The sequence below is a fragment of the Peromyscus maniculatus genome, chromosome 6 (genome assembly GCF_049852395.1).
Source record: "Peromyscus maniculatus bairdii isolate BWxNUB_F1_BW_parent chromosome 6, HU_Pman_BW_mat_3.1, whole genome shotgun sequence".
Lineage (NCBI taxonomy): Eukaryota > Metazoa > Chordata > Mammalia > Rodentia > Cricetidae > Peromyscus > Peromyscus maniculatus.
In genome coordinates, this window is record NC_134857.1 from 41,606,323 (window position 1) to 41,631,905 (window position 25,583).

At 40.5% G+C, this 25,583-nt stretch overlaps 2 protein-coding genes across 13 annotated transcripts in view; one reads left to right on the forward strand and one right to left on the reverse strand.

The window, feature by feature from the left end:
* Positions 1-25,583, forward strand: part of Med12l (mediator complex subunit 12L) — a 346,663-nt gene that overhangs the window by 92,078 nt on the left and 229,002 nt on the right. For 7 of the 11 annotated variants that reach the window (XM_076574131.1, XM_076574137.1, XM_076574134.1 and 4 more), the window contains exons 13-18: positions 3,736-3,867; positions 5,490-5,552; positions 7,160-7,286; positions 12,394-12,608; positions 13,654-13,758; positions 14,548-14,724. In XM_076574131.1, coding sequence (XP_076430246.1) covers positions 3,736-3,867; positions 5,490-5,552; positions 7,160-7,286; positions 12,394-12,608; positions 13,654-13,758; positions 14,548-14,724 — 819 coding nt within the window. The remainder of the gene's footprint in view (positions 1-3,735; positions 3,868-5,489; positions 5,553-7,159; positions 7,287-12,393; positions 12,609-13,653; positions 13,759-14,547; positions 14,725-25,583) is intronic. The other 4 variants (XM_076574139.1, XM_076574140.1, XM_076574141.1 and 1 more) reach the window with 2 other exon arrangements.
* Positions 18,849-25,583, reverse strand: part of Gpr171 (G protein-coupled receptor 171) — a 37,840-nt gene continuing 31,105 nt past the window's right edge. The window contains exons 1-2 of one of the 2 annotated variants that reach the window (XM_015988153.3): positions 24,134-25,373; positions 18,849-20,265 (exon numbers count right to left, since the gene is read on the reverse strand). In XM_015988153.3, the coding sequence (XP_015843639.1) occupies positions 19,254-20,213 (960 nt within the window). In that variant the 5' untranslated portion in view covers positions 20,214-20,265; positions 24,134-25,373 and the 3' untranslated portion in view covers positions 18,849-19,253. Of the gene's footprint in view, positions 20,266-24,133; positions 25,374-25,583 lie in introns of those variants that run through there. The other variant, XM_076574128.1, reaches the window with a different exon arrangement.

Genomic DNA, 25,583 nt, shown 5'->3' on the forward strand with positions numbered 1-25,583 from the left:
TTCCATTAACACAGAATGAACTTGGTTTTTAATGAAGGATTTGTTTCTTCATGATCTGGAATGTGCTTCAGTTGATACCAGCTGCTTGTAGATATCGCGTAGAGATGAAGATACCTTGTGGCCAGTCATGGGTGATTGAGAGTTTGGTAGTTTGGAGTAGTTCTGGGCTAAGCAATGGATTTGGGCCTTTATTTTTCATTATAGCTTGAACAATAACTATTTTCAGGCTTCTGAAATGAGATCACACATAAATAGGGCAGAATACAATGTCTGGTACACATGAGAGTAGGGTTATACCCAAAGTTTGTAGTAGAGTATTTGATTTTGGTTGTATTTGGATAGGGCTTTTCTGTCTTTTACATTTATTATTCCTTATCAGAAAGCCCGTAATTTTCCTTCATGGCCCAGTTTCATTCTTTTTTCAAATAGAAAGAATACTTTTCTTTTGTACTATAAAAGTATAAAATGAAACTGTAATTCTTCCATCTAGATAAAAACACTATGAACATTGAGACTATCAAAATATACATTTCTTAGTCATGTCCTACACTGAATGTTTCCAGGACTGCTCCCTCACTGAGCTCTGCTTTCCTCTGGGCTCAGCTTCTTACTAACGTTGCCTTCTCATCTCTAGAGGATGACTTCTTCCTTCCATAGCATCTAACCTTTTGCACACACACTGCAGGCACTGGGACTGGGCTTGCCTTCTCCCTGTCTTCCAAGTCTTTTGTGTATTGTTGGTGTACATTGTTCACTGTGCTTCGGAGTGTTGTCTCCTGGCTTAGTTGCTTTTCCATTGCTGTAAGAAGACACCACAATCAAGGAAACTTACAGAAAAGTTTATTGGGGCCTGTAGTTTCAGATGGTAAGTCCATGACCATTATAGTGAGGAGTGTGGCAGCAGGCAGGCACATTTGGTATTAGAGCAGTTGCTGAGAGCTTACGACTTGAGACACAACCGTAATGCTGAGAGAGAGAAAGAGCTAACTAGGAATAGCATAGGCTTACAGAACCTCAAAGCCCACCTCCAGTGACATACTCCAACAACAAGGCCACACCCCAAATCCTTCCCAAACAGTTCTACCAACTGGGGTCCAAGAATTGAGACATGTGAGCACATGGGGGAGGGGCGTTCTCTACATCTACACTGAGTCTTTGTTCATAGATGTATTCCCAAGGGATGGTGGTGGCTTGTAAAGCTGCTGCTTGCTGAAGGGGGAATGTAGTTTTGTGACTCCACTGTTGTAGTTCATTCAGTAGAGCTGAATGATTCTCTCCTAGTTGAGATGTTACTGAACACACAAGGTACTGAATGTACTGTAGCATACCTCAGTTAGATGTAAAATCATGTATGGTGAGGACAACAGCTAGAGGAAGTTGAACTGTCAGGCCTGAGGCTGCCAGCATTAAAGTACTTAGATTTTATTGTAAGTATGTGTTTATCTGATCTTGAAGATGTAAAGGACATACCTAAAAGTGTGAACATAATGCATTTTACTGATTGGATTAAAAATGCTGCTATCAGTTTTCTATTAGTGCAACTGTTTAATTTCTTTCATATTTTGAATCCAAACTTGGTGCTTCAGGAATTGACTTGACCTTAACTTGCCCTGCTTTTGCATTACATTGATTTCAGCCAGAAAAATCTTCACAATGCCTTCTAAAATTTAAATGCCATGATCAAAATTTATTTTTATTTCCCTTGTTTTATTTTTTTAAAATGTAAAAGATTTACTTATTTATTTTTATGTGTATGACTATTTTGTCAGCATATATGTCTATGCACCACATGGATGCTGATTCCCATATTGGTCAGGGGAGGGGGCCGGTTCCCATGGAACTATAGTGTAGTGTAGAGCCAGAGGTAGTCGATGACTCCAGAGAAACAATGTCTTCCAGGTGTAACAGGGATGCACGTAGGCACTCATAGAGATAGTGGCAGCATGCACAATCCCTGGATAGATTTGAGCCAGGTTCAAGCCAGACAAACTCCTAGCACTGAAAAGGGAAATGGGCACAAACTCCTACCTCTAACCAAGAAGCTTTTTGCAACTGATACCTGTTAGGAAAGGGAAATAAGATTTTCCAAATGGACTGTCAGAGCAAATTGATTTTTAGGATTTGAATGGATTGCTAGTGTTGACAGCTCCTCATCCATTTTTATTCTGGAATCCTTATAGGTATCAGGGTCCACAAGCCTCGGTTTATGTGTGTGATTACGCTTCCTGGGATTGTGCTCGTAACTATATCATAACTGTAGTTGAGCTCATGAATTCTGAAGTGTTAAGCATGTCCAGCATACTATTTAAGTGCTAATACTGTGATCGTCTACTTTGTCTAGCATAACGTTTATGCTCCTGAGAAATACCACAGTCTGGGAGCCAGAATGTTGCTGTGGTGGCACGGATACCGTAAAGCAAAGGGACGGCACAGGAGCCCAGTCTTTCTTCTGTCACCCCTCAGCCCCACCAGCCATGTTCCACACCCCGTGGGTCCCCGAAGCCCTCCCATCCCTAGTCACTGGAGTCTGTCCCCGGACTGATACTGTTCTGCATATAGCCAGGGCACTTCGCTGACCAAGTCTGCTTTCAGGTTTTGGTTCTTTTGTTTGTTTGTTTGTTTTGTTTTGTTTTTCATTCTTTTTATTTTATTTTATTTTATTTTACAATACCATTCAGTTCTACATAATAGCCACAGATTCCCTTGTTCTCCCCCTTCCTGCTCCCTTTCCCTTCCCCCCAGCCCACCCCCCATCCCCACCTCCTCCAGGGCAAAGCCTCCCCCGAGGACTGAGATCCGACCTGATAGACTCAGTCCAGTCAGGTCCAGTCCCCTCCTCCCAGATTGAGCCAAGCATCCCTGCATAAGTCCCAGGTTTCAAACAGCCAACTCATGCAATGAGCCCAGGACCTGGTACTACTGCCTAGATGCCTCCCAAACAGATCAAGCCAATCAACTGTCTCACCTATTCAGAGGGCCTGATCCAGTTGGGGGCCCCTCAGCCTTTGGTTCATAGTTCATGTGTTTCCATTCATTTGGCTATTTGTCCCTGTGCTTTATCCAACCTTGGTTTCAACAATTCTCGCTCATATAAACCCTCCTCTTTCTCACTAATTAGACTCCCAGTGCTCCACCAGGGGCCTAGCCGTAGATGTCTGCATCCAGATTCCTTAGTCCTTGGATGGGGTTTCTGGCACAACTATTAGGGTGTTTGGCCATCCCATCACCAGGTTTTGGTTCTTTGGATGCTTGGCTTTCCCTCTTCACGGTTGCTGTTTATGGTGAGATGAGCCACGCACCTGTCATCCACATTCCAGCCTCCCTCTGGTTTGTTTCTTTTCCTAGTTTCTCACTGGTCATTTGATAATGAAGCCAGATAGGAATACACGACAAACAAATCATCGTCCTCATTTTGCCCACCTAACAGTGGAGTGACGTATGTGGCCTTTGTAACAATGCTCTTGGAGTCCAGTGGTCATTTCCCTTCATGGGTTTGAAACTCAGTACTAGAGCGCCAAGGCTTCTTGAAGGAAATGCTGGCTCTCTTGGAATTGTTACACATTCAGATGAATTTTGCGTGATTTCTTTCTTTCTAACTGAGGTTTTCCTTTCCTATTTAAGTTAAGATGATTTGAAAGCATCTGCTGGTAAGACTTGGGGACAAAGCTTTAAGGATGAGGTCGTCATTTGCTTGCATCCTTGTGATATGGTTGGTTCATTTCTCTTGGTTATTAGGTTGCCCCCAATGATGAAGCTGTGGTGACGTTGTTATGTGAATGGGCTGTGAGCTGCAAACGATCTGGCAAGCACAGGGCCATGGCCGTGGCGAAACTCTTGGAGAAAAGGCAAGCAGAGATTGAGGCAGAGGTAGGTCCAGTTTTCTCTCTACGTATGTATGATGTAGTTTAAAGTACTGCACTGAGGAGGGATATCTTGGCTCTTACCTTTATTAGCTTTCTTTGTCTTGAGAAAGGAGTGTGTGTGTGTGTGGGGGGGATGTGTCATCTACTCAAGACTCATAGTAGGATCTAAGTAGACACTGACAATAATTAGTGTTCTAGAAGAATTAAGAACTGTATCTTTTAAAATTAAAATTTAACATCTGAAAAGAACAAAGAAACCCAAAATTGTGACACTGAGATTCATAAAACACCAATAAACACATGTAAACTTGTATACAGTATAAACCAACTTTATGACACTTTGAAGCTACAGAATGTGTTAGCAAACTTGGAAATATTTTGAGAGACAGGATTATGAGATCACAGATATCAATTTGAATTATTTTTAAGATTATGATTTAGTTCTAGATGGAATCATTAAAGCGTCAGACATATAAAATGGAAACCATAGCCAACATTTGTCAGCATTAGCTACTGCTAAGGGGAACTTTCTAAGTGATTTATTTCCCCTTCCTTCCTTCCTTCCTTCCTTCCTTCCTTCCTTCCTTCCTTCCTTCCTTCCTTCCTTCCTCCCTCCCTCCCTCCCTCCCTCCCTCCCTCCCTCCCTTCCTCCCTCCCTCCCTTCTTTTCTCTTTCTTCCTTTGTTTTTTTCTTTTTTTTCTAGACAGGGTTTCTCTGTGTAGCCCTGGCTGTCCTTGAACTTGCTCTGTAGACCAGTCTGGCCTCATCCTCAAAGTTCTATCCTTCTCTACCTCCACAGTGCTGGGATTAAATGTGTGTGCCACCACAGCCAGGTTAAGTGAGCATTCTTAATGTAAATTTTAGCCCAGTGGCCACAGGGAATGTTTGTAATCTGTTGACACCCTTGGCCTGCCTTCCCTTGATGACTTCTGGCCTCCCATGCCCATCTGCTTCCCCTCTGTTCTCCCTCTTCCTCTACACAGATCCCAGAGTGGGCTTTTAGAAGTGTAAATGTTCCCCCTTCCTAAGGTGGACAGAACTTTCTAAGATCTACAGAGTTTCCTGTTGCTTGCCCTACCTACCTTTCCAATAATGTCTGGTACCCATTGTCCTCTAGGTCCCATGTTCTCGACCCAATCTTGGTTGTCTGTCCCCTCACCCCATACAACCTACTTTTATTTGGGGGCCTTTGCTCTGGCTATCCCTTTTGAGTGGCAAATTCTGCTCCTGAACATTTTCGTGCCCGGTGTCTCTCTGCCATTTCATTAAGTGTCTTCCTGTGGACCATCCTTAGGTAACATGGAAAGTCTGCCATCACCATGTGATCATACCCACTCCTAGCAGCTCTTTCCCACATCACTGTTTTGCTCTGTTTTCATCATGCAGCCCAAGTGAAGGTAGATGATGTGCCTGTGTTTAATATCTGCCCTCCCCTGTCAGAATGTGAGCTTGACAACAGAGGCCTTGCCCATCCTGGTCAGGATTCTGCGTCCGGCCTCTCAGGTTGTGGTGTGAATGGATGAACATCCACCTGGCTCTCCATAAGGCTGCTAGTAACTTCCTGTGAAGTTATGGGAAATGAAATGGGAAAAACACTCTGACAGATGTCTTCTCTCCTATTGGCAGAGCTGTGGTCATCAAAAACAAAAGATGACATTGTTGACATTGGGACTGGAGGACACTGTTAAGGTGTGAACAAATGACTGTGGTACAGAGTGTAAACAGGAAGAACCTTTCACTGCTATCTTCCGTGGATTATAGATAGACTATCCTATGCTAACTGTAGTGACTAACTGGACCTTAGGCTATCCTATGCTAACTGTAGTGACTAACTGGACCTTAGGCTATCTTATGCTAACTGTAGTGACTAACTAGACCTTAGGCTATCTTATGCTAACTGTAGTGACTAACTGGACCTTAGGCTATCTTATGCTAACTGTAGTGACTAACTGGACCTTAGGCTATCTTATGCTAACTGTAGTGACTAACTGGACCTTAGGCTATCTTATGCTAACTGTAGTGACTAACTGGACCTTAGGCTATCTTATGCTAACTGTAGTGATTAACTGGACCTTAGGCTATTTTATGCTAACTGTAGTGACTAACTGGACCTTAGGCTATATCTTGTGCTAACTGTAGTGACTAACTGGACCTTAGGCTATCTTATGCTAACTGTAGTGACTAACTGGACCTTAGGCTATCTTATGCTAACTGTAGTGACTAACTGAACCTTGGGCTATCTTATGCTAACTGTAGTGACTAACTGGACCTCACCAACTCAAGACTCATTTCTCACTTATTTGTGGCTCTTTCTAGGTTGTTTCTTATTATTTTCTATACCACTTACTCTTCTCTCTGTATTTTGTAATGCATGCATATGTATACACATGTGTATCACTCTGAAGAGATTCATAGAGAGCTTTAAAAGTTGATGTAAACCAAACATGTATATATATCTAAACATGCATTTCTTAGAGGCTAAGATAATTGATTTCTATTATTATTGGAGTCATTAACAGTTGACCTTTGAAAATAGAGGATAGACTGAATAACTAGTGTTTTAATATAATATTTTTAATAACCTAATTAAATACTAAAGGATCAAAACAGAGAAGGTCAAAGAAATATCAAAAAGAATAGAAATGATGGTACTGATTACTTTTAAATAGTTTAATCTCCTGCTTAGTAAATTCTGTAGTAAATAGCAATGCAAAAATACTTTTTTAGCTGTGTTTCAGGAGTCACGGAGAGTAAGTCCTAGGGACTGTTTTTGTTGAAGTGTCATAAGTAAGCAAAAGAATGGTTTTTGTAAGAATTGTTGGCTTCTTCAGTTGACACCTCCTAACACGCATTCTAGATGCATCTTCGTGACAGAAACACAGCACAGATTGATCCGTCATAACTGTGTCAGAAAGCCCAGGAAAAACATGATTAGACATGAACTTTAAACTGTGTCCAGCCATTTTGCATAGGAGTAGGCAATATTTCAGTTGTACTCTCTTATATATTCAGTGGGGCACTGTTAACATGCAGAGTTTACTGTACAGTCCAGAGCAGAAATGGCAGTTTACATAGATCACGTTCTTCAGCGTGGTCTCGGAATCAGCTGAACTGTCATGGAGAGGTTTCCTCTATTAGAAATTCTACCACCGTGACATGCGGTCTTCAGATAGTGCTGAAATCTCAGTCACTCGTTTGTTCAAGAGTTCAGATGTTTGTAAGAGCTAGCAAATCACCACCTGTTGTAGCTGCACGCACGCTCTGACTCACTGTCCTGGTTTCTTTTTAACCTGCAGAGATGTGGCGAATCAGAAGTCCTAGATGAGAAAGAGTCCATTTCTTCAGCCTCTCTTACTGGATCTAGTTTGCCTGTTTTCCAGAATGTTTTGCTAAGATTTTTAGATACACAGGCTCCATCACTGTGTAAGTAAAGAAGGCTTTTTGCTTTTAGATGAGGAACTTACTCTCTCCCCTCCCCTCCCCTCCCTCCCTCCCTTCCCCTCCCCTCCCCTCCCCTCCCTCCCTCCCTTTCTCTTCCCTCCCTCCCTCCCTCTCTTCCTTCCTCTCTGCCTTTATCAGGTAGGCCTGCTGTTCTTTGTATCTTATCTAAAGTTCTTTGCACAGAATATAATCTGTTTCACTAAGAAAATGTAATGTATTTTTTCTTTAGTCATTTTAAAATCAGTGAAGTGTCTCTGTCTCTGTCTATCTCTCTGTCTCTCTGTCTGTCTCTCTGTCTGTCTCTCTCTCTCTCTCTCTCTCTCTCTCTCTCTCTCTCTCTCTCTCTCTCTCTCTCTCTCTCTCTCTCTCTCTCTGTCTCTCTCTCTCTCTCTCTCTCTCTCGTTTCTTACCTAAACAGAGGAATTCAGGTCCTGTGATACTTAGGTGTGCACTGTGAAGATAATATTTTGCTTTTGGAGCTGCTTTCTAATCTTCTGATTTTCTCTTACATTTAAGAAGGGAGGAGAATAAAACAACAGTACTTTATTATAACCTTGCAGCCTACAAGGAGCTGGCTGATGATGGTATGGGCATTGCTTCACCATTCTCGTTGGGACGTTTCCATCACCTTCAGCTAATGTCCTCCTACTCAGTTGTTGTGAAGTCGAGAGTTTGTGGAATTAACAACCACCTAGTAGGGGTACTAAGGGTGGAAAATTTTTGAAAAGGTATTGTGTGAGCAGGATTGGCTTGCTCACCATTATTCCGAGATTTGTGAATGAGAACACCACATAAAAGAGGATCTTTAGGAGGTTTAGAGGAATACGAGAGTGGCAGTGAGGAGTGATAGGTACAGGAGGGAAGGGAGACGTTTGTGAAAAAGAGGTCAAATGACTAAATACACTTTATTATGACTGTCTTGAGGTGGGGCCTTGTTTTGGCTGATCTTTGGGACAAGGCAAGGCTTTCCTTGAATTATCTGGAGACTTTATGGCCTTGGGCAGTGGTTCTCAATGCTGTGACCCTTTACTACAGTTCGTCATATGGTGACCCCCAACCATAAAATTATTTTGTTGTTACTTCATAACTGTAATTTTCTACTATTATAAATAATAATGTAAATATCATATATGGAGGATATCTGATATGTGACCCCCCAAAGGGGTCTTGAACCACAGGTTGAGAACCACTGGCCTTGGGGAAAGCAAGTATTGGGGCCGTCCAGATGGTTTGAATGTAGGAAACAGGAAGATGAGAGGGCAGATGATACCCTGATAGAAAGCCAGGCACAAGAGTTGACAGCTATAAATTATTGTGGGTCATATGAGAGGTGCACATTTGTTCCAAATTTGCTGCCTTCACCCATTTCAGTTGTCTTTGGGGAGAATTTCTTCTATTGTCTGCCTCTTCTGGGTCACATTTTCTGTCTGAGAGACCCGTTCAGTTTCCCTGAAAAGAGGCTGCTTGTCACTGAGTATGAGAGGAGACACTTAGTACAACATTTAGGGAACAGAGCACAGAGGCTTTTGAATGAGTTTTGTTGTTGTTGTTGTTTTTTTTTTGTTGTTGTTGTTGTTGTTTATGAAAATGATGGTGCCAGGAATTTGGCTTTGCAGATTTAGCCATACAGTTTTCTAAGCTTATCCAAAAGGTATGATATAAAGCTTTTTAGACTGTGGTTAAAAAAGGATTATTTTCACTGGAGGGCACAATCCATCATGGTGGGGAAGTCCAGGTGCTTGAGGTGGCTGGTCATCCTGCGCCCACACTCAGGAGCCAGAGGGCACAGCTTGATGGTGGTTACCTCACTTTCTTTCTATTCAGTTTAAGGTCTTAGCCAAATGCAATGGTGCTACTCACATTTAGGGGCTTCCCACTTCATCACAATCTGGAAACTCCCCCACAGACATGCACAGAGCATTTTTTCCACGATGATGCTAAAGCTTATCTAGTTTATAGTCAAGACCAGCCATAATAGGACGCCCTTCCCACCCCTGCCTCCTTAACATGTAAACTGTTATTAAGTCTTATTTGAAATAGTACGCATATCTACCCCAAAGGTGCATCCCTCTTAATGTATTTGAAGATAGTCACAAACTGTTTTAGCAATAAAAGAGTAAACAGTCCAGCCATCGTTGGCTTGCATTATGAAGTACACGGTCATTTATTTTTCAGGAATCAGTATCATTAAACTTGAAATTGTGCTTAGCAAACAGGGTCCACATTTTTCAGTTATAACTGCACAATAAAAACCTGCCTATCAGGCCTAGAGAGAAGGCACTCACTGTTCTACAGAGGATCTAGGCTTAGTTTCCAACACTCTTTAAGGGAAGCTGGCGGCCATCTGCAACTCCAGCTCCAGGGCATTCTACACCCTCTTCTTACCTCTGAGGGCACTAGCACACAAATAAACTTGGGGCAAATGAACACACATTCCTACAGAAACTCACCTGCCTAACAGTGCTTTACAAATGTTTGTGCCTCAGTAAATGTTTGAAGAAAACTTTAAAATAAATAGAACTTACTAATTTTTTCTTTGACACTTTTATACATGTATATAATGAATTCTGGTTGCACTCATTGTCTTAGCAAGGATTTCTATTGTTGTAACAAAACAACATGACCAAAAAGTAAGTTGAAGAGGAAAGGATTTATTTGGCTTACATTTCCACATCACTGTTCATCATCAAAGGAAGTCAGGGCAGGAACTCAAGCAGGACAGGAAGCTGGAGGCAGGAACTGATGCTGAGGCCATGGAAGAGTGCTGCTTACTGGCTTGCTCTTTATGGCTTGCTCAGCCTGCTTTCTTCTAGAACCCAGGACCACCAGCCCAGGGATAGCCCCACCCACAATGGGCTGGACCCTCCCCCATTGACCACTAATGCCTTACAGCTGGATCTTTAAATTTTTTTATTTTTCTCTTATACATTACATCCCAACCTCAGTTTCCATTCCCTCCACTCATCCCACTTCCCCCCCTCCACTTCCTCTCTACCCAAGATCCACTCCTCCTCCTTTTTCCTTAGCAAAATAGCAGGCCTCCTGGGGATAGCAACAGAATATGTCATAACAAATTACAACAAGACCAGGCACATGCCCTCATTTTAAGGCTGGAGGAGCTAACCCAGTAGGAGGAAAAGCACCCCAAGTACAGGCAAAAGAGTCAGAGACACCCACTGCTCCCACTGTTAGGAGTCCCATGAGAACACAAAGCTACACAACTGTAGAGTATGTGCAGAGGACCTAGCTCAGACCCATGCAGGGTTTGTGATTGCTGCTCCAAGTCTCTGTGAGCCCCTATGAGCCCTGCTTAGTTGATTTTGTGGGCTGTGGTCTCATGGTATCTTCAACTCCTCAGCTCCTACAGTCCTTCCTCCCCCTCTACTATGGGTTCCCCTGGCTCTGCCTAGTATTTGGTTGTAGATCTCTGCATCTGGTCCCATCAGTTGCTGGATGATGCCTTTCTGATGACAGTTGGGCTAGGCTTTGATCTATGAGTATAGGAGGTTATCACTAGGAATAATGTCATTTTGTTTGTTTGTTTTGTTTTGTTTGGGGCCAGTCATGTTTGTTCCTATCCTGGGTCTCTGGGCTGTTCAGCCTCTGGTTTCTGGCCATCTAGGCAGTGCCAGGCATGGGCTCCCTCTTGTGACATTGGCCTCAGTTTGGACCAGTCATTGGTTGGCCACTCCCACAAGTTCTGCTCCACCATTACCCCAGCACATCTTGCAGGCAGGGTAGAGATTATAGGTCAAAGGTTTTGTGGCTGGTTTGATATCCCAATTCCATTGCTGGGAGCCTTGCCTGGTTATAGAAGATGGCCAGTTTGGGCTCCATTATTCCCTATTTGTTGTAGAATATTATTTTAAGGTGTGTTACTTTTGTTTATGTTGCATTTGCTTAACTTTGTGAAGCTGTGTTACTGTGCCTTTCTAAAACACCTGATGGTCTCATAAAGAAGTGAATGGCCAATAGCAAGGCAGGTGAAAGAATAGGCGGGGCTGGCAGGCAGACAGACAGAATATATAGAAGGAGAAATCTGGGAGAAAAAGAAGTAGTTAGAGAAGGAGGAGGACTCCATGGGCTAGCCACCCTGCTACACAAACAACAATGGAGTAAGAAAGAAAGGTATATAAAAACAGAGAGCAGGAAAAGCCCAGAGGCAAAAGATAGATGGGATAATTGAAGTTAAGGAAATCTGACTAGAAACAAGCCAAGCTAAGGCTGAGCATTCATAATTAAGAACAAGCCTCTGTGTGTGATATATTGGGAGCTGGGTGGCATGTCCCCTAAAAGAGCAAATACTAACACCACCACCACCATTACTAGGAGACTTCACTAGGGTCACTCTTACCGATTCCAGGGAATTTCCACTGTACTAGGTTTCTACATCCTCCCCCCCCCCCCAGTTGTCTTTCCCAGTACTCCCTGCCTCTTCTCCCCATCTGATGCCTCTTGTTCCCAGCCCCCCCCCAGTCCACCCACAAAAATCTCTATTTCCCCTTCCCAAGGAGATCCATTGTCCCCCCCTGAACCCCCCTTGTTACTTAGCCTGTGTGGGTCTGTGGATTGTAGCATGGTTATACTTTACTTAACAGATGATATTCACTAATGAGTGAGTATGTTTGCCTTTCTGGGTCTGGGTTACCTACTCAGGATGATTTTTTTCTAATTCCACCCATTTGCCTGCCAATTTCATGATGTCCTTTTTTTCTTTTTAACAGCTAAGTAATTCTCCACTGTGCAAATGTACCCCATTTTCTTTATCCATCCTTAGGTTTAGGTTGTTTTCAGTTTCTTACAGCTGGATCTTATGGAGGCATTTCCTCAAGTGAGGCCCCTTCCTTTCTGATGACTGACCCTTGCTTGTGTTACGTTGACATAAAACCACCCAGCACACACATCCACTACCCTTCCTATCTCTACCATCCCTGCCATCTCTTGTACTTTTCTAAAGAAACACCAAATATGAAAGTATAAAAGATGGTGAAAATGTTCTGAAACCTTGAATTTTTTTTCTTCTTCCTTTTCTCTTCTTTTTCTTTTTTTGCCTGGTCAAAGACTTTGATTGAATTTGTTTCTCACCTAGCGGACCCAAACAGTGAATGCGAGAAGGTGGAATTTGTGAACTTGGTGCTGCTCTTCTGTGAGTTTATCCGCCATGACGTCTTCTCCCATGATGCATACATGTGCACCCTCATCTCCAGAGGAGATTTGTCAGTCACTGCCTCTGCTGGGCTGCGGTCGCCAGCAGGAGAGAATGCAGATGAACACTATTCTAAGGACCACGATATGAAGATGGAGGTATACCCCTGGGGGTGATGTCCATACCACATCCCAAAGTAAACTCCACTGGGGGAAGTCAATTTCAGATAGGCAGTTTGGTGATGGAGAGGCAATTGGATTTGAGTTACTTTCTCTCTATGAAGTTTATTTCCCCTCTAATCACAAAGGATATTTGGAATATATGTCTTCTAGAATTTTCTGTGTTGTATACTTAATGAAAAGATATGACTAACCACAATTTTTTTCTTTCATAAGATTAAAGTGATATGCTTTTAGTTTTAGATGTGTGTAGCCTGGAATTTTCTCGTAGTTTTGTTCCTCACAGGTTAACTTTTTTTTTTAATATCATGCTCCTTTGGCTGTCCTTCTAAGGAGCATCTCCACATACCACTCTTCTCCATATAAAGGGGGAACCCCTCGTTTGTAATAGCACAGACTTTCTTTGAAAAATTTAATCTCTTTCTAAAACAGGGTAGAATTGTTCTTTGCAGCAATTTATGCTGGGGGTGTGACTGTATGCCTCTCTGTCAGATTCTGACATTGTAGACATTGTCCCAGAGTTTAAAATTTCAAGATAAAATGATTTAGGTGACAATGAGAAACAGTGGAGAATGATGAGACTCTGATAGTACTCAAAATATAGCTTTGTTTCAGTTATTTATTGTGAATTTACCTGATACTCTTAGAATATCTTTAAAGTTGTGGCTATATTTGTTTGTTTTTTAAAGCATCTCATTTTATTCTTAGGTCTCTGAGTATCTCATTTTTTTTTTTCAATTGGAAATAGCCCACTGAAAGAAATTGTGGCCTGTTTGTTTTAGGTTATGAAGTTCTATGCTCTTCCTTTAAAACACCATGGGAGTTAAAGCTTTTGTCTTCCCAAGGGGAAAGAATGGGGACTCTTAAATGCAAGGCATATCTTCAAGTTTCCTTTAACTTCTTTTAGAGCAATAGACAGTGAGAGTGATAGATAGGATGTTGAAAAATTTACTGTCATGTTTCATCTTCCATTTCTTAAACTGCAACATTTACAACGTGGCTTTCTTTTTCTGGCAATTACCAGGAACACAGTCTCATGGCGCACATGGGCCTTGGCTCAGGAACCACTAACATTTTTGATGACGTAGACAAGAGTGACTTTAAAAGTGACTTTGGTTCTGAGTTTCCAGTAGGTTCAACCTTTGATTCTCATTGACGGTTCACCCACCAATCCCCACTGCCTGCTGCTTGTCTCCATCTTTTTATTTCTTGCTTCGTGAGTCTTGGAATGACTCATGCTTGTCATGTAAATGTCACCCACCCTCAGTCACAGTGTTTCCCTGCAGTTGTTTCTGCTCTAGCCTTCCTCGCTGCAGGGTGCATTGCCTCCTTTGTGAAATACACAAAACTGACAGACTGGCTCGGACACTTTTGTTTGGGACACTTTTGTTTGGGGATCGTTCTCTCAGAGGCCTATGGGGCTGTGGTTTCATTATGAGAATCTATGCACCGAGGTTCTAAAGAATAGCATTATGGGTTAATTCATTTTTTCTACTGTCTCTCAGTATAATGTGTTTTTCATGAATCTTGCTAACTATTTTATAAACTCGTTGTTTGGTTGTACATTTTAAAACATTTGTCCATGGATTAATCTTATTAAGTATTATTAAGCACGTGTTTTTGGAGGAAATGTAACCCTTTGGGGATAACATTTTTAAGTTTGCTTACGTGGCCAGTCCTCTTATTGGTTAGACCACCCCCCACCCTCCCTCCCCACCCATGTGTGTTTTTCATTTACCCATTTTCTTAAGGTGGGGGGCAGTGATACTGACAGATTTTTTTTGTGTGTGTGATTTACTTTTGTGAAAATTAATAAAGTTTCTATGAGCATCTTGTGTTTGAAGTTCTGGTATGTGGTACAGTGCTTGGTTTTGTTCTCTTCATTAATGATGTCTAATATTTGTTTTACATGACATAGATTTTTTCTCCCATGCCTGGAGAATCCTGTGAGAATGCCAACCCTTCCCTGAGCAGAAGAATGTCACTTAATGGTGAGAAATTGCTAAAGAGAGAAAAACCAAGGGAATTAATTTTTCCATCAAACTATGACCTCCTCCGTCATCTGCAGTATGCAACCCACTTTCCTATACCTCTGGTAAGTCACGCTTCCATCAGTGTGTACCATGATTTCTTTATATGGTCATTGGTGATTGGATATCAGATTATTCACCCGCTCATCTGCTTACACATGATGTCAGGTGAAAATTTGCATTGTTGCTCTGATGCCTATAATTTGGATCATATGGCCTGTGTACATATATAGCTTGGATGTTGTGGTGTGATTATTAGTGACTAACTAGATTTAATAGAATTCCCTGTATTAATATCCTTTTAATAGAATTCCCTGTATTATTAAAAGGATTTGAGTCATTGCAAATAATGACTAAATATGTTTCCTACTTTAATTTGAAAGTCGTTTGCTGATAATTTTTTTTTTAAACCTGTATTCTTTGACTGTTGGTAGTACTTTTGGCATTTTATGGATGAGTAAGAATTTTGGGGCCAGTGAAGCAATTGGGTGGTAAAAACCTGTGCCCTCTAAAGGCAAGCTTTTGACATTCCTGGGTCCCTTCCATTCTCAAAGTGAATATTGGAGAGAAGGACCATTATCACTGAGAGTTGGTTCTGACTTGATGACAGAGGTTGCGGATGGTATGGGCTTGGCTTTGGACCTGGTGGAGTTAAAGCTTGGATAGTACTTAAGGAGAGCTTCACAGGGGACTTAGTGTTGAAGTCTTAAATAATGAAGTGTTTATCGCAAAGAGAAACCAGAGGATTTTTGATGTTAGTAACGAACATTAGGCTAAAAGCTGAGACATTTTTAATTATTTGGTAAACTGTTTCCTGCATGGTATGTTTGGACACTTAGAAGTTTTGAACAGTAAGCTGAGGATTTTGTTAAAGCTAAATATAGTTGATGTGTTGGAACATCTTCCAAAATGACTCAAACTGACTAAGCCCATATTTTTGGTCTTATGTCAGTTAAAATGCTCTTTCCGTTTGTGTCCTTGTACTCTGTTAAAACTTTACAAAATTCTTTCTTGTTCATCTCAGAATATTACCAGTAATTTTCTATGGCTCTTTGTATCACCAATTTTCATTACGGCAGAGTAATCTGGCAGTTCATTTGTGGTACCAGTGAGATTGGCCTTACATATTACAGATGTTTCTGACACATTCATGGAGGAAGTATCATGCCTTGGGTTTGTTTTAAAATATTAAGTATAAACTTGGCAGTGGTGGCCCATGCCTTTAATCTCAGCACTTGAGAGGCAAAGGCAGGTGGATCTCTATGAGTTTAAGAGGCCAGCCTGGTCTACAGAGTGAGTTCCAGGACAGCCAGGACTGTTACATAGAGTGTCTCCAAAAAAAAAAAAAAAAAAAAAAAGGTGTAAAATGATACAGTGAAGTGCTGGAAGCGGTTGAGAGTCACACACGCTGCACTGGCCTGTATAAGCAGCATTTGCAGGTCTGTGTGCTCTGTGCTTCTGAGATCTGAGCAGGTACCAAAATCAGCTTCTTTGTTGTGTTCACACGACCTTGTCTACCTCCTTCGAGGAAAGTGCTGCTTGATGGTGTCCCTTGACAGTTGTAGGTTCTAATTTTAATTTTTATTGATTTTTACATGTGCTTATGCAGGCATGTATGGTGTATATTGTGGTGTTTGTCTCTGTGTGTGTTTGTATGCAAGTGTGTGCACCTGTGCACACATTCACAGGGGCCAGAGGTAAATGCATCCTACTCTACCATTTTCTGCTTGTCCCTTTGACACAGGTTTCTTACTGTAGCTAGAACAAGGCTGGTGGCCAGTGAGCTCTCCAGGGATCTTCCTGTCTCTGTTCCCTACAATGCTGGGGTACAGGAGTGAATAGCAATTCCTGGCTTTTTATAATGGGTTCTGGGATCTAAACTTAGCACCTCATGGTTGCACAGGAAGTGAGCGTCCTTACCCGCTAAACCACCTTTGGATCTAGTTTTTAGTTAGCTTTTGTTCTAGTTCCTTTCTGTTGCAGTGATAAACATCACCACCAAAAGCAACTTGGAGAAGGAAGGGTCTCTTTCATTTTACAGATTACAATCTTATCATGAAGGAGGAAGTTGGGGCAGGAATTCAAGCTAGGAACTGAAGAAGAGGCCATGGAGGAATCCTTGCTACTGACTTGTTTCTTTTGGTTTGCTCAGCCAGCTTTCATATACCATTTAGGACCACCTGCCCAGGGTGGCACTGCTCAGAGTAGGTTTGCCCTTTCCACATTAATCATTCATCAAGAAAATGCCTATAGACTCGCCTACAGCCAATCTGATGGAAACGTTTTCTCTCTTTCCTCTTCTAAAATGAATCCACTTTGTGTCAAGTTGACCAAAATACCCTACCAAGCACAGCTTTCCATTACTGACTTACTTAAGGCCCACTTTTTATAATGACCATAATTGAGAATAAATCAAAGGGAAAAGATAGGCTAATAAAATATTGACCTTATATTGATAATCTTTTTCTTTTCTGATTAGGAGAAATATGACTACCTGTTGTGCATGAGAAGAGAACATAAGAATATGTTTTGGTCTTTTGCTAACTTTGTTATCTTAGAAACTAGAGATCAAGGAGAGAGGATGAAGGGGTACTTGAATAAAGATTCAAAAATAGTTCTGCATATACTTTTTCATGGTTGTTTTGATCTGCTTTTTTACCAGGAAAAAAAAAATGTTGTTTAGGCAACTAATAAGTACAGGTTTTATTGTGTATGCATTCTACCTCAATGTAATCTGGCAAGAATTGACAGGGTGTGTTGGAGTTCCTGTCATTGACGTTTTCTAGAAGCTACTGTTAGAAGTTTCTTTTTAAAATGTAGAAAAATTGGTGCTTTTTAAATTATTTTCATCAGGCTAAGAATATATTTGTGTACTTATACACAGGACTTTGAAACTAATTCTTCAAGTAAAAAAATAACATTGCAATTTAACTTATATTCTTGGTGTCCAGGAGCACATTCATTTTGCCTCCCTCCCTCCCTCCCTCCCTCCTTCCTTTTTTCCTCCCTCCCTCTCTCCCTTCCTTCCCTCCTTCCCTCCCTCCCCCCCTCCCCTCCCTCCTTCCTTCCTCTCTAGATTTATTTATTTAATGTGCATATGTGTGAGTGCCTGCATGTATGTATGTGTACCATCAGCCTACCTGGTGCCAGAGGAGCAGAGAAGAGGGTTTGGGATCCCTTCTTCTGCATGTGGAGTTACAAGCAGTTGTGCTGGGGACTGAACCTGGGCCCTCTGCAAGAGTAGCAAGTACTTTTAACTACTTAAAAGCCCATTAGTAACTATTTTATATGGATTTTTGTAATGTTAAGAATATACACAGAAGAGCTGCTTTTAGTAGCACATGTCTATAATTCTAGAACTTGGGAGGTAGAGGAAGGAAGATCAGGAGTTTAAGATTATTTGCTGCTACATAGTGAGCTCAAGGCTGCAGTGAGCTGTAGGGGATTCTGTCTCAAAAGTAAATAAATAAGATGATGAAGGAGGAGGAGGAGAAAAAGAAGAGGGAGGGTACTAAACCAAAACACAAATGCAAACTTTGTACATGCTCATGAGTACTTTTCCGATTTTCTTAGTAAGTTTATTTAATGCCATGCCTCACCTGTGTATGTACTGGCAGTGGAGAGTGGAGAGGATCTAGTAAGAGCTGGAGTGACTTGTACTTTGTACTGCAGATTCTTTCTGATTGGCTGGGTCTCTATAGATTTGAGAGGTACTGTGGCCTAATATAGGCTGTGTTCCTAGCGTGGCCTAGTAGTATGAGTCCATGTCTCTACTTTAAGACTCTTTGGCTGGTCTTATTTTTCTAATACCTTTGATGTGGACTTTTACTTCCAAAACAGTTTCAATAGTTAATATAATTTAACAGCTCCCTTGTGTTGCTAAAAAACATACCCATTTATTTGCAATCCCCTTTTAAAATTAATTAGGGATAGGGTCCATTTTATAGGCCATGATGGCCTGCAAGTCACTTTGTAGCCCATGCTAGTCTCAAGCTCATAATGACCCTTTTGCCTCAGCCTCCAGGGTGCTGGAATTAACCACAGTGAGCCACAGTTCCTGTCGCTGTAAACTTTTCATAACTAAAATTTGTTATTGTGTAGCAAAAAATCAGATGTTAAAAGTAAGAGTACTAAATAGAGCATTTACTAACTTTCGAAGAGGTAGGATAAAAATGAAGATGATGCCGGGTATTTTGATATCTTTATTTTTTGAGGTTGCTGAAGACCTTTAAGGTCATGTAGCTGAAGGGCTTCTGGCAACTTAGATGCTGATTATTTGGCATATTTTCATCAAGAAGTCATTTGCAGCCATTGAAATGAGCCCCTGAGTCCTTGCCATGGCTCTTCTCACTTTGGTCACCCAGTTGACCTTGGTTCAACATGCTCTGTTAACTTTCCTGCACAAATATTTGGGCTAGAGAGTATCAGCAACTGAGTCCAGGGTTGGCTTGTATTGAGAAAAGGACTTCCCACAGGAACTAGTCCATGTTTGCTAGCTGTCAGCAGCTTTTATTACTGTTTATCTTCCTTTATCTTTGAAAACTATGAACAGCTTTGTGGTTCCGTTGGGAACTAGCATGCAGACCCCTGTATTTTACACATCATTTTCACATCTTGATTTTTCTTTCTGAGCCTTAGTCTTTTTAGGTGAGGCAAAAGTCTCAGTGACCTTCAGTCGAAATGCTTTTGAGAAATGATAGTACAGGATTGGATCAAAACACAAATTGGACACAGCCAGGAGCAGTGTGGCCTCTTTGGCTTTGAAGAGGGAGATCCTCGTTGAGCAATCAGATATGACCTCCGTCTGACTGAGGGTGTATGGGATCCTGACAGCGTGGTAAGGAACAAAGCATATGATGTAACTAGTTGTCACCAAGAGGATGTTGGTTAGAGCTGTTTTCACATTTGGATAGTTTGCATTGTCTCTATTTCTATAGAGTTGTCTAATTACAAGGAAGTTGGATATCAAAATGATGGCTGAGAAATTTAAAAATATTGCTACACATATGAAATTTGTTAACAAATGCCAATTTCTTCCAAATTCCTTTTTAAATTCCATGCAACCTACATTTGGCTTTTCTTTGATGTCCTTGATGGGAATCACCATGTTCGGCACCATTATTAGAAGAACCATAAACCACACGACAGTTGATATCATTTTTGCAAATCCGGGTTCTTGTATTCGGTATATTTTGCAGCTGTGTATTAACTGAAGACAGCGATCGATGCTGACAAAGGCTAAGAAGATAATGGACAGGTACATATTGATGTAGATGAGGCAGGCTGTTACTTGGCAGTGGAATATCCTTAGCTTCCAGGGTGCCACACCCAAGTCAACAACAATTTTTACTGGTAATGCCAGAGTGAGCAGGAAATCAGCTGTAAGCAAATTAATCAAGTATATGCTCACACACCTGTGATTGGTGGTTTTCTGTATAAAAGCCCATGTTGCAAAACAACTTCCAATGATTCCAATGAGGAAAACCAAGTAAAAAAAATATGTAAATGGTTCCAGATCTCTGTAAACTGGACAGAACAGTGAACTGTTTGTCATCTTCAGGGAGAAGCTTGAGTTCAATAATTAAAAAACAAAATGAACCACGGATCTGTTAGAAAGAGTAGAAGGGAGAAGTTAGTAACTAAAATGAGAAAATACTTTTCTTGGAAACATTTGTACTCTAAAATCATGGCCTTCCTAGTTTTTAGGAAGAGTTTTACTGGGCTAGAAGGAACATCCCAGATCGTTCCGTGTTCTCCACTGTCTGATTTCTGTGACTTTCAGGAAATCCCATGTAAATTTGCTTTTGGGAAGGGATGTTTGTGACCTTGTGGGTTTGTGTTGGATAGCTCTCTGTTACCCTTTGAGGGTGAAATTTCTTTGCAGAGGAGGTGAATGACCAGAGCTTCTGGGAAGTGGAGAGAGGAAGGTGCTGTGGTTTTGTCTGAAAAGATTTCAGTGCGGCTTTCTGCTTTTCTTTTTGTAGGTTTTGTAGCTAATGCTGCAAGAACCTAGGCTGACTGGAGAAAAGACAATAGCAAATGGTAGAAAGGTTTTCATATTGTTATTTAAAAAGCAGGTCCTCTGTTGTGAATCCTGTTAACATATTTTTAGAAATAAAATTTCGTCTCTTATTTTCAGTGGGAAGAGTTGAAGGGTTAGACTCTGGTTCTCAATCGATGCCTGCTGCCCCCTCACCACGTCCCAGTTTTGTGATAGTATAGATCCTGATGGCCAGTGTGTGGCCTCCAGGCCCGTGTGGCTGGTGAGCACTTTAAATGGTGAACATATTAAAGATTTTGTTTAGTTGCCATATTTAACTCTGAATACCTGTGTAATATTTTTTGTTATATTATTCTTGCTATGTTAATGAAATTACTTTCTCGGGTTTGTTTTTACTTTTTAAAATTCACTTAATAGAAAAACTTGTATTGTTGGAGGTTGACAAGTATTTTTGTCGAATATAATGGCTGTAACTATTTCCACGGAAGTGTTTTATACTAGTTTTATGAAAGTGCATTTTTTAAAAGCTTCTAAAACATTAATCTATACTTATTGGTTACAACATTTTCCAAGAAGGGGTCAGTTATATCCTTATTAAAATTTGTAGCTTTATTGAACCTGTTGGTACTAATTTATAATCTCAGCACTCATGAGAGAACACTAGTTTAAGCTCACTCTTGGCTAAATGGCAAGGCTAGCCTGGTATACATGAGACCTTGTCTCAATCTGAAACAAAACAAAACAAAAACAAAACAAAAACCCTTTCTAACTTTCACAGGAGAGAAGCACCACAGTTGAGACAATCAGATAATGACAATAAAATCTTGTCATGCTCCTTCTAGGTAGAGAATACTGACTTGACTTACGAGTTCAAGTTAAACTCAGCTCCCTTTGGTATGGTTGAGTCTAACTCCCATGTTTAGGGCCACACGTGGTACTTTGTGCTATATGTCCTTATGTGGGAAATCCATTTTCATATTAAATAATACATTTTTTAAGAAGTGAAGTAAAAAATACCACTTCAATAAAACAAATGGATTTTCCTGAACGTCCCAGAAATCAGACAATGTAAAACCTGGGGTTCTCAGTCTTTAGGGTTTTTTTAGGAACAAAAAATCATACATAACGTTTCAGGATATTGGAAGTTTACTGACTGACGATGAAAAGGCTCAGCAACCATAAAATCCGTCTTTAAATCAAACAGCTCCTAAAGTCTTATTAAACTTTAACATTTCCAAATATTTAATGATACAATATGTGCCTTTAAAATTTATTTATTATTATGCATGTTCATGATGTATGGGCCTGGGCGTGCCTTGGCATGCACGTGGAAGTCAGTGGATAGACAACTTTGTGAAGTCAGTTTTCTCCTTCTACCCTTTCCTGAATTCTGGGATGGAACTTAGGTCTACTCATGCACCTAATTTACACCTTTACTGGCTGAGCCATCTAATGGCCCTGCTATGTTTTCTTGGAATGGTGTAATGCTTGCAAGTAAGTCGATAAGGCAGATGTATATCAGACTTTCTTAAATGTCACTTAAAGGTTACATGGTCTTCCCTTTTCCCCAGAGGAGTCAGAGTCCATGGATACTGTCATTCTGTACCAATCTTAATGAAAATTTTAAAGAACTTACTATTTGTGTTTGATGACTATCCATTTTTTTTAAAATGTTATATGAGTCCTGTTGTGTGGTTGCTATAATCTGAGGTATACCAACCTTAAATCCATTGCTTAGATAGCTGGCCAATTACAGAGCCAAGATTCTATCTCAATCATGTTTCAGAAGCCACAGTCATGTCCATGATGATTCTAATGTTACTGTAAAGGACCAATCCTTACCTGAGGGTTATGTGGCAGGAATACTCTTAGCAGTTTTCATGTAAAACAGCTTAAGTAAAATTCATAGTTTTAACATTCCTCCCAAGTACTCTAGTAATAAGAGAAGTATAGGTATTCCATGTGTTTTGTAGTGTAATCTTACTATGTGTGTGTGTGTTCACCCTCATTTGCATGTATACACATATTTATATGTTTATATGTACTTATATAAAAGCTAACTTTATGTCTTTGATGTAAATTTCTGTAAACTGTCAAAGTTATCATGACTCACTTTTCTCTTAATATCCCTGATGGGCTGTCTTTGCTTTCAGTGCTGGGCTTGAACTCAAGGCTTTTGCATACCTAGCATAATACCTATCACTGGTCTACACCTCCATCTCCGTTAGCCCCGAGTCTCACTTTAGATTGTTTGAGTGTGCACTCTCTGTGAATAAGTCCTACCTATCTCTACATGTAAGTGTTTGGTAGAATGTTAGAATCATGGCACTTTAGTGATGGGTGGATTCTTTATTGGTGACTTCTTTTCAGTCCTCAAATCAATTGAGGAGACTGCAGAATACTCAAGATTTCTGTAGCTTATTTGGGCTTGATGAGGATCTGTACACACTGACCATTCTCTGGACTCTTAGCCTTTCTCCTTCTTCCTCTTTGTGAGCCTTGCCTATAGACCTGTGAGCCAGAAGGAGACTCTTCGTGTCTGAATGTCACTCAGGCTTTTCTGACTTCCTTATAGCCATTTCAGCTGTTGCATAGTGACAGTAAATAGTTACTTGTTTCTGTAAGTGCCCTGTGGCTTAAATAATGATATGGCGAGCTCTCATTTTATTGGTAAGGCATATGGTAAAGAGAAGTATTATAATAGTTTGTCTTGATTGGCAGTCTCTCTAATTAGAACTGACCATCTATTCCAGAGTGGAGTAACTTACTTCCAAGAGTCACAATGTAGTGCTAGAGAGTCTTGAGTGCTTTGCATTTTTTTAACTGTATCTAGATTACCATGAAAAAAATAGTTTCTCAAAACTTTGCATATGTTGATCAGAGCAAAATTGTACTATAACCATATCCTGTGCTTTCTATCTCAGATCTGAAATCTAAGAGCTTGATAAACACTGCGGCAATGGTATCTGTGCAAATAGACACACTCAGCAGTATTCCAGCAAAATCAAGCAGGGGAACTAAATCTCTTCTTGGTTCTTTCTCATAGATTGCTCATTGCTTAGGGAATAAAACAAAGCAAAACAGAACGAAAACTAGATTTCCCATGGGAGTCATGGTGGATGTGCTTTGAAATTTGCTAATGTAGGACTGGTTGAGGAAAGTCTGGTTAGGACCTGTTGGGAAGATACACCATGGCTTTCCCTATCAATCTAGTTAGAAAAATGAGTAAATCAAGCCTCTATAATTAGTCTCATTTGAATTTTTTTAAAGACAGATGAGACCAAAAGAAGGCAGAAAATGCTGACAGAAGTCCATAGCTCAGGTCTAATTACAGTCCAATAGAGCCCAATAGTTGTTGCCCTGCTTCCCAGCAGCCTATGACTTTTAGTTCTTTTCTGCTTCAACACTGAAAATCGTGACTTTGGTTCCCATGGGAAAAAAACTGAATTAGCTAATCATTGAAAAGGACGTACCTGGCGGTGTCTTCTTTGGCCCAAGCAGGCCTGGGTCCGGCTCTTCAGAGAATCATGGGCTGTTTAGTTAGCCACAGTGATAGCAGTTGCATTTTTCAGGGTTGCCTGCTGAACTAAAAATTTCCTTTCCTTTTTGTGTGGTTTTAAAATGTTACAAATTGACGTAGATGAAACTGTGGTTTGCAAATGGTTTAAGCTGTATGAAAGTCTCCTGGGGAAGTTTTTTTTCTTTTGTAAGAAAACAATTTTATCTATCTTAAGTAACTCAAAATTGTTGGTTACTGTGTTAGAGAAGGTAATTTTCACTTATCCATTATAAATACTTTGCCTGCTTTTTCTTTCGTTAATAGAAGTTCCTCAGACTGTTCTGTTTCATGATAGTTTAAAAAATATCAGTGGTAAAGGCTTGAAAATGATGTTGAGTTTAGGACTTAAGTCAGTAAAGTATTTAAGCAGATACTTGTTTAGTATAGTTATGGGCACCAGCACTTCAAAGGTACAATTAAATAATATTGTTGCACTTTATATTCTTGCTAAGATAGCTGTTAATTAAAAAAAAAAAAAAAGCCCAATACATTGGCTGGTAGACTGCAATCCCCGCATTGGGGAGTCCAAGGGAGGGCTAAAGGCATGAATTAGAGGCAGCTGGAGGCAGCCTGGGCTCTATAGTGACTTGAAGACCAGGCTAGGCTGTCTAGTGAGACCATCTTAAATGAACAAAATTGAATCTGATGTGTCATAGTTGACTTTGTTGTTGTTGTTCATACCAGAAAAATATTTTTCTACATTTATTATTTTGTGTGATGCATGTACCCATGTGTCATATAGCATGTTTGTGCAGATATATAAGACTTTAAGAATTTCTACCATGCAGGATTGTACTCAAGTTGTCAGGTATGGTGGCAAGGGCCTTGAGAGCCCTTGAGCCATCTTGCCAGCTCCATTTTAGAAAATTCTTGAAAGAAAAAAATAGCATTATTGGAACAACAGAGAGATAACTGCTATTTTCCTTTTTTCTTTGGTTTATGTAATTAACTTTTTCTGTATTTATCTAAACGTTATTGTGCATCTGACTTCAGAGTTTTTCCTTCATGAATGTATCACACATAAAACAGGGAGCTGACTCAGCAGGTTACAGTGCTTGCCACACATGTCTGACACCCCAAGTTCAATCCCTAGAACCTGTGTAAAGGTAGAAGGCGAGACCCACTCCATAACTCATTCGCTGACCAGCACATGTGCACCATGAGACCTATGTTTCCACACTGGCATACACACATTATTTTAATAGTGCATTAAAAAAAGTTAAAGAATGTATTTCATCTATTTTCCAAGTTATGAGGCTAAAACAGAAAGTATTTCTCAGCTTCACTTAAACAGCTTGATGAATTGAGGCATGCATTTAGCAAGTTATACCTTATGTTGCATAATTAACTATTCCCCTGCAATG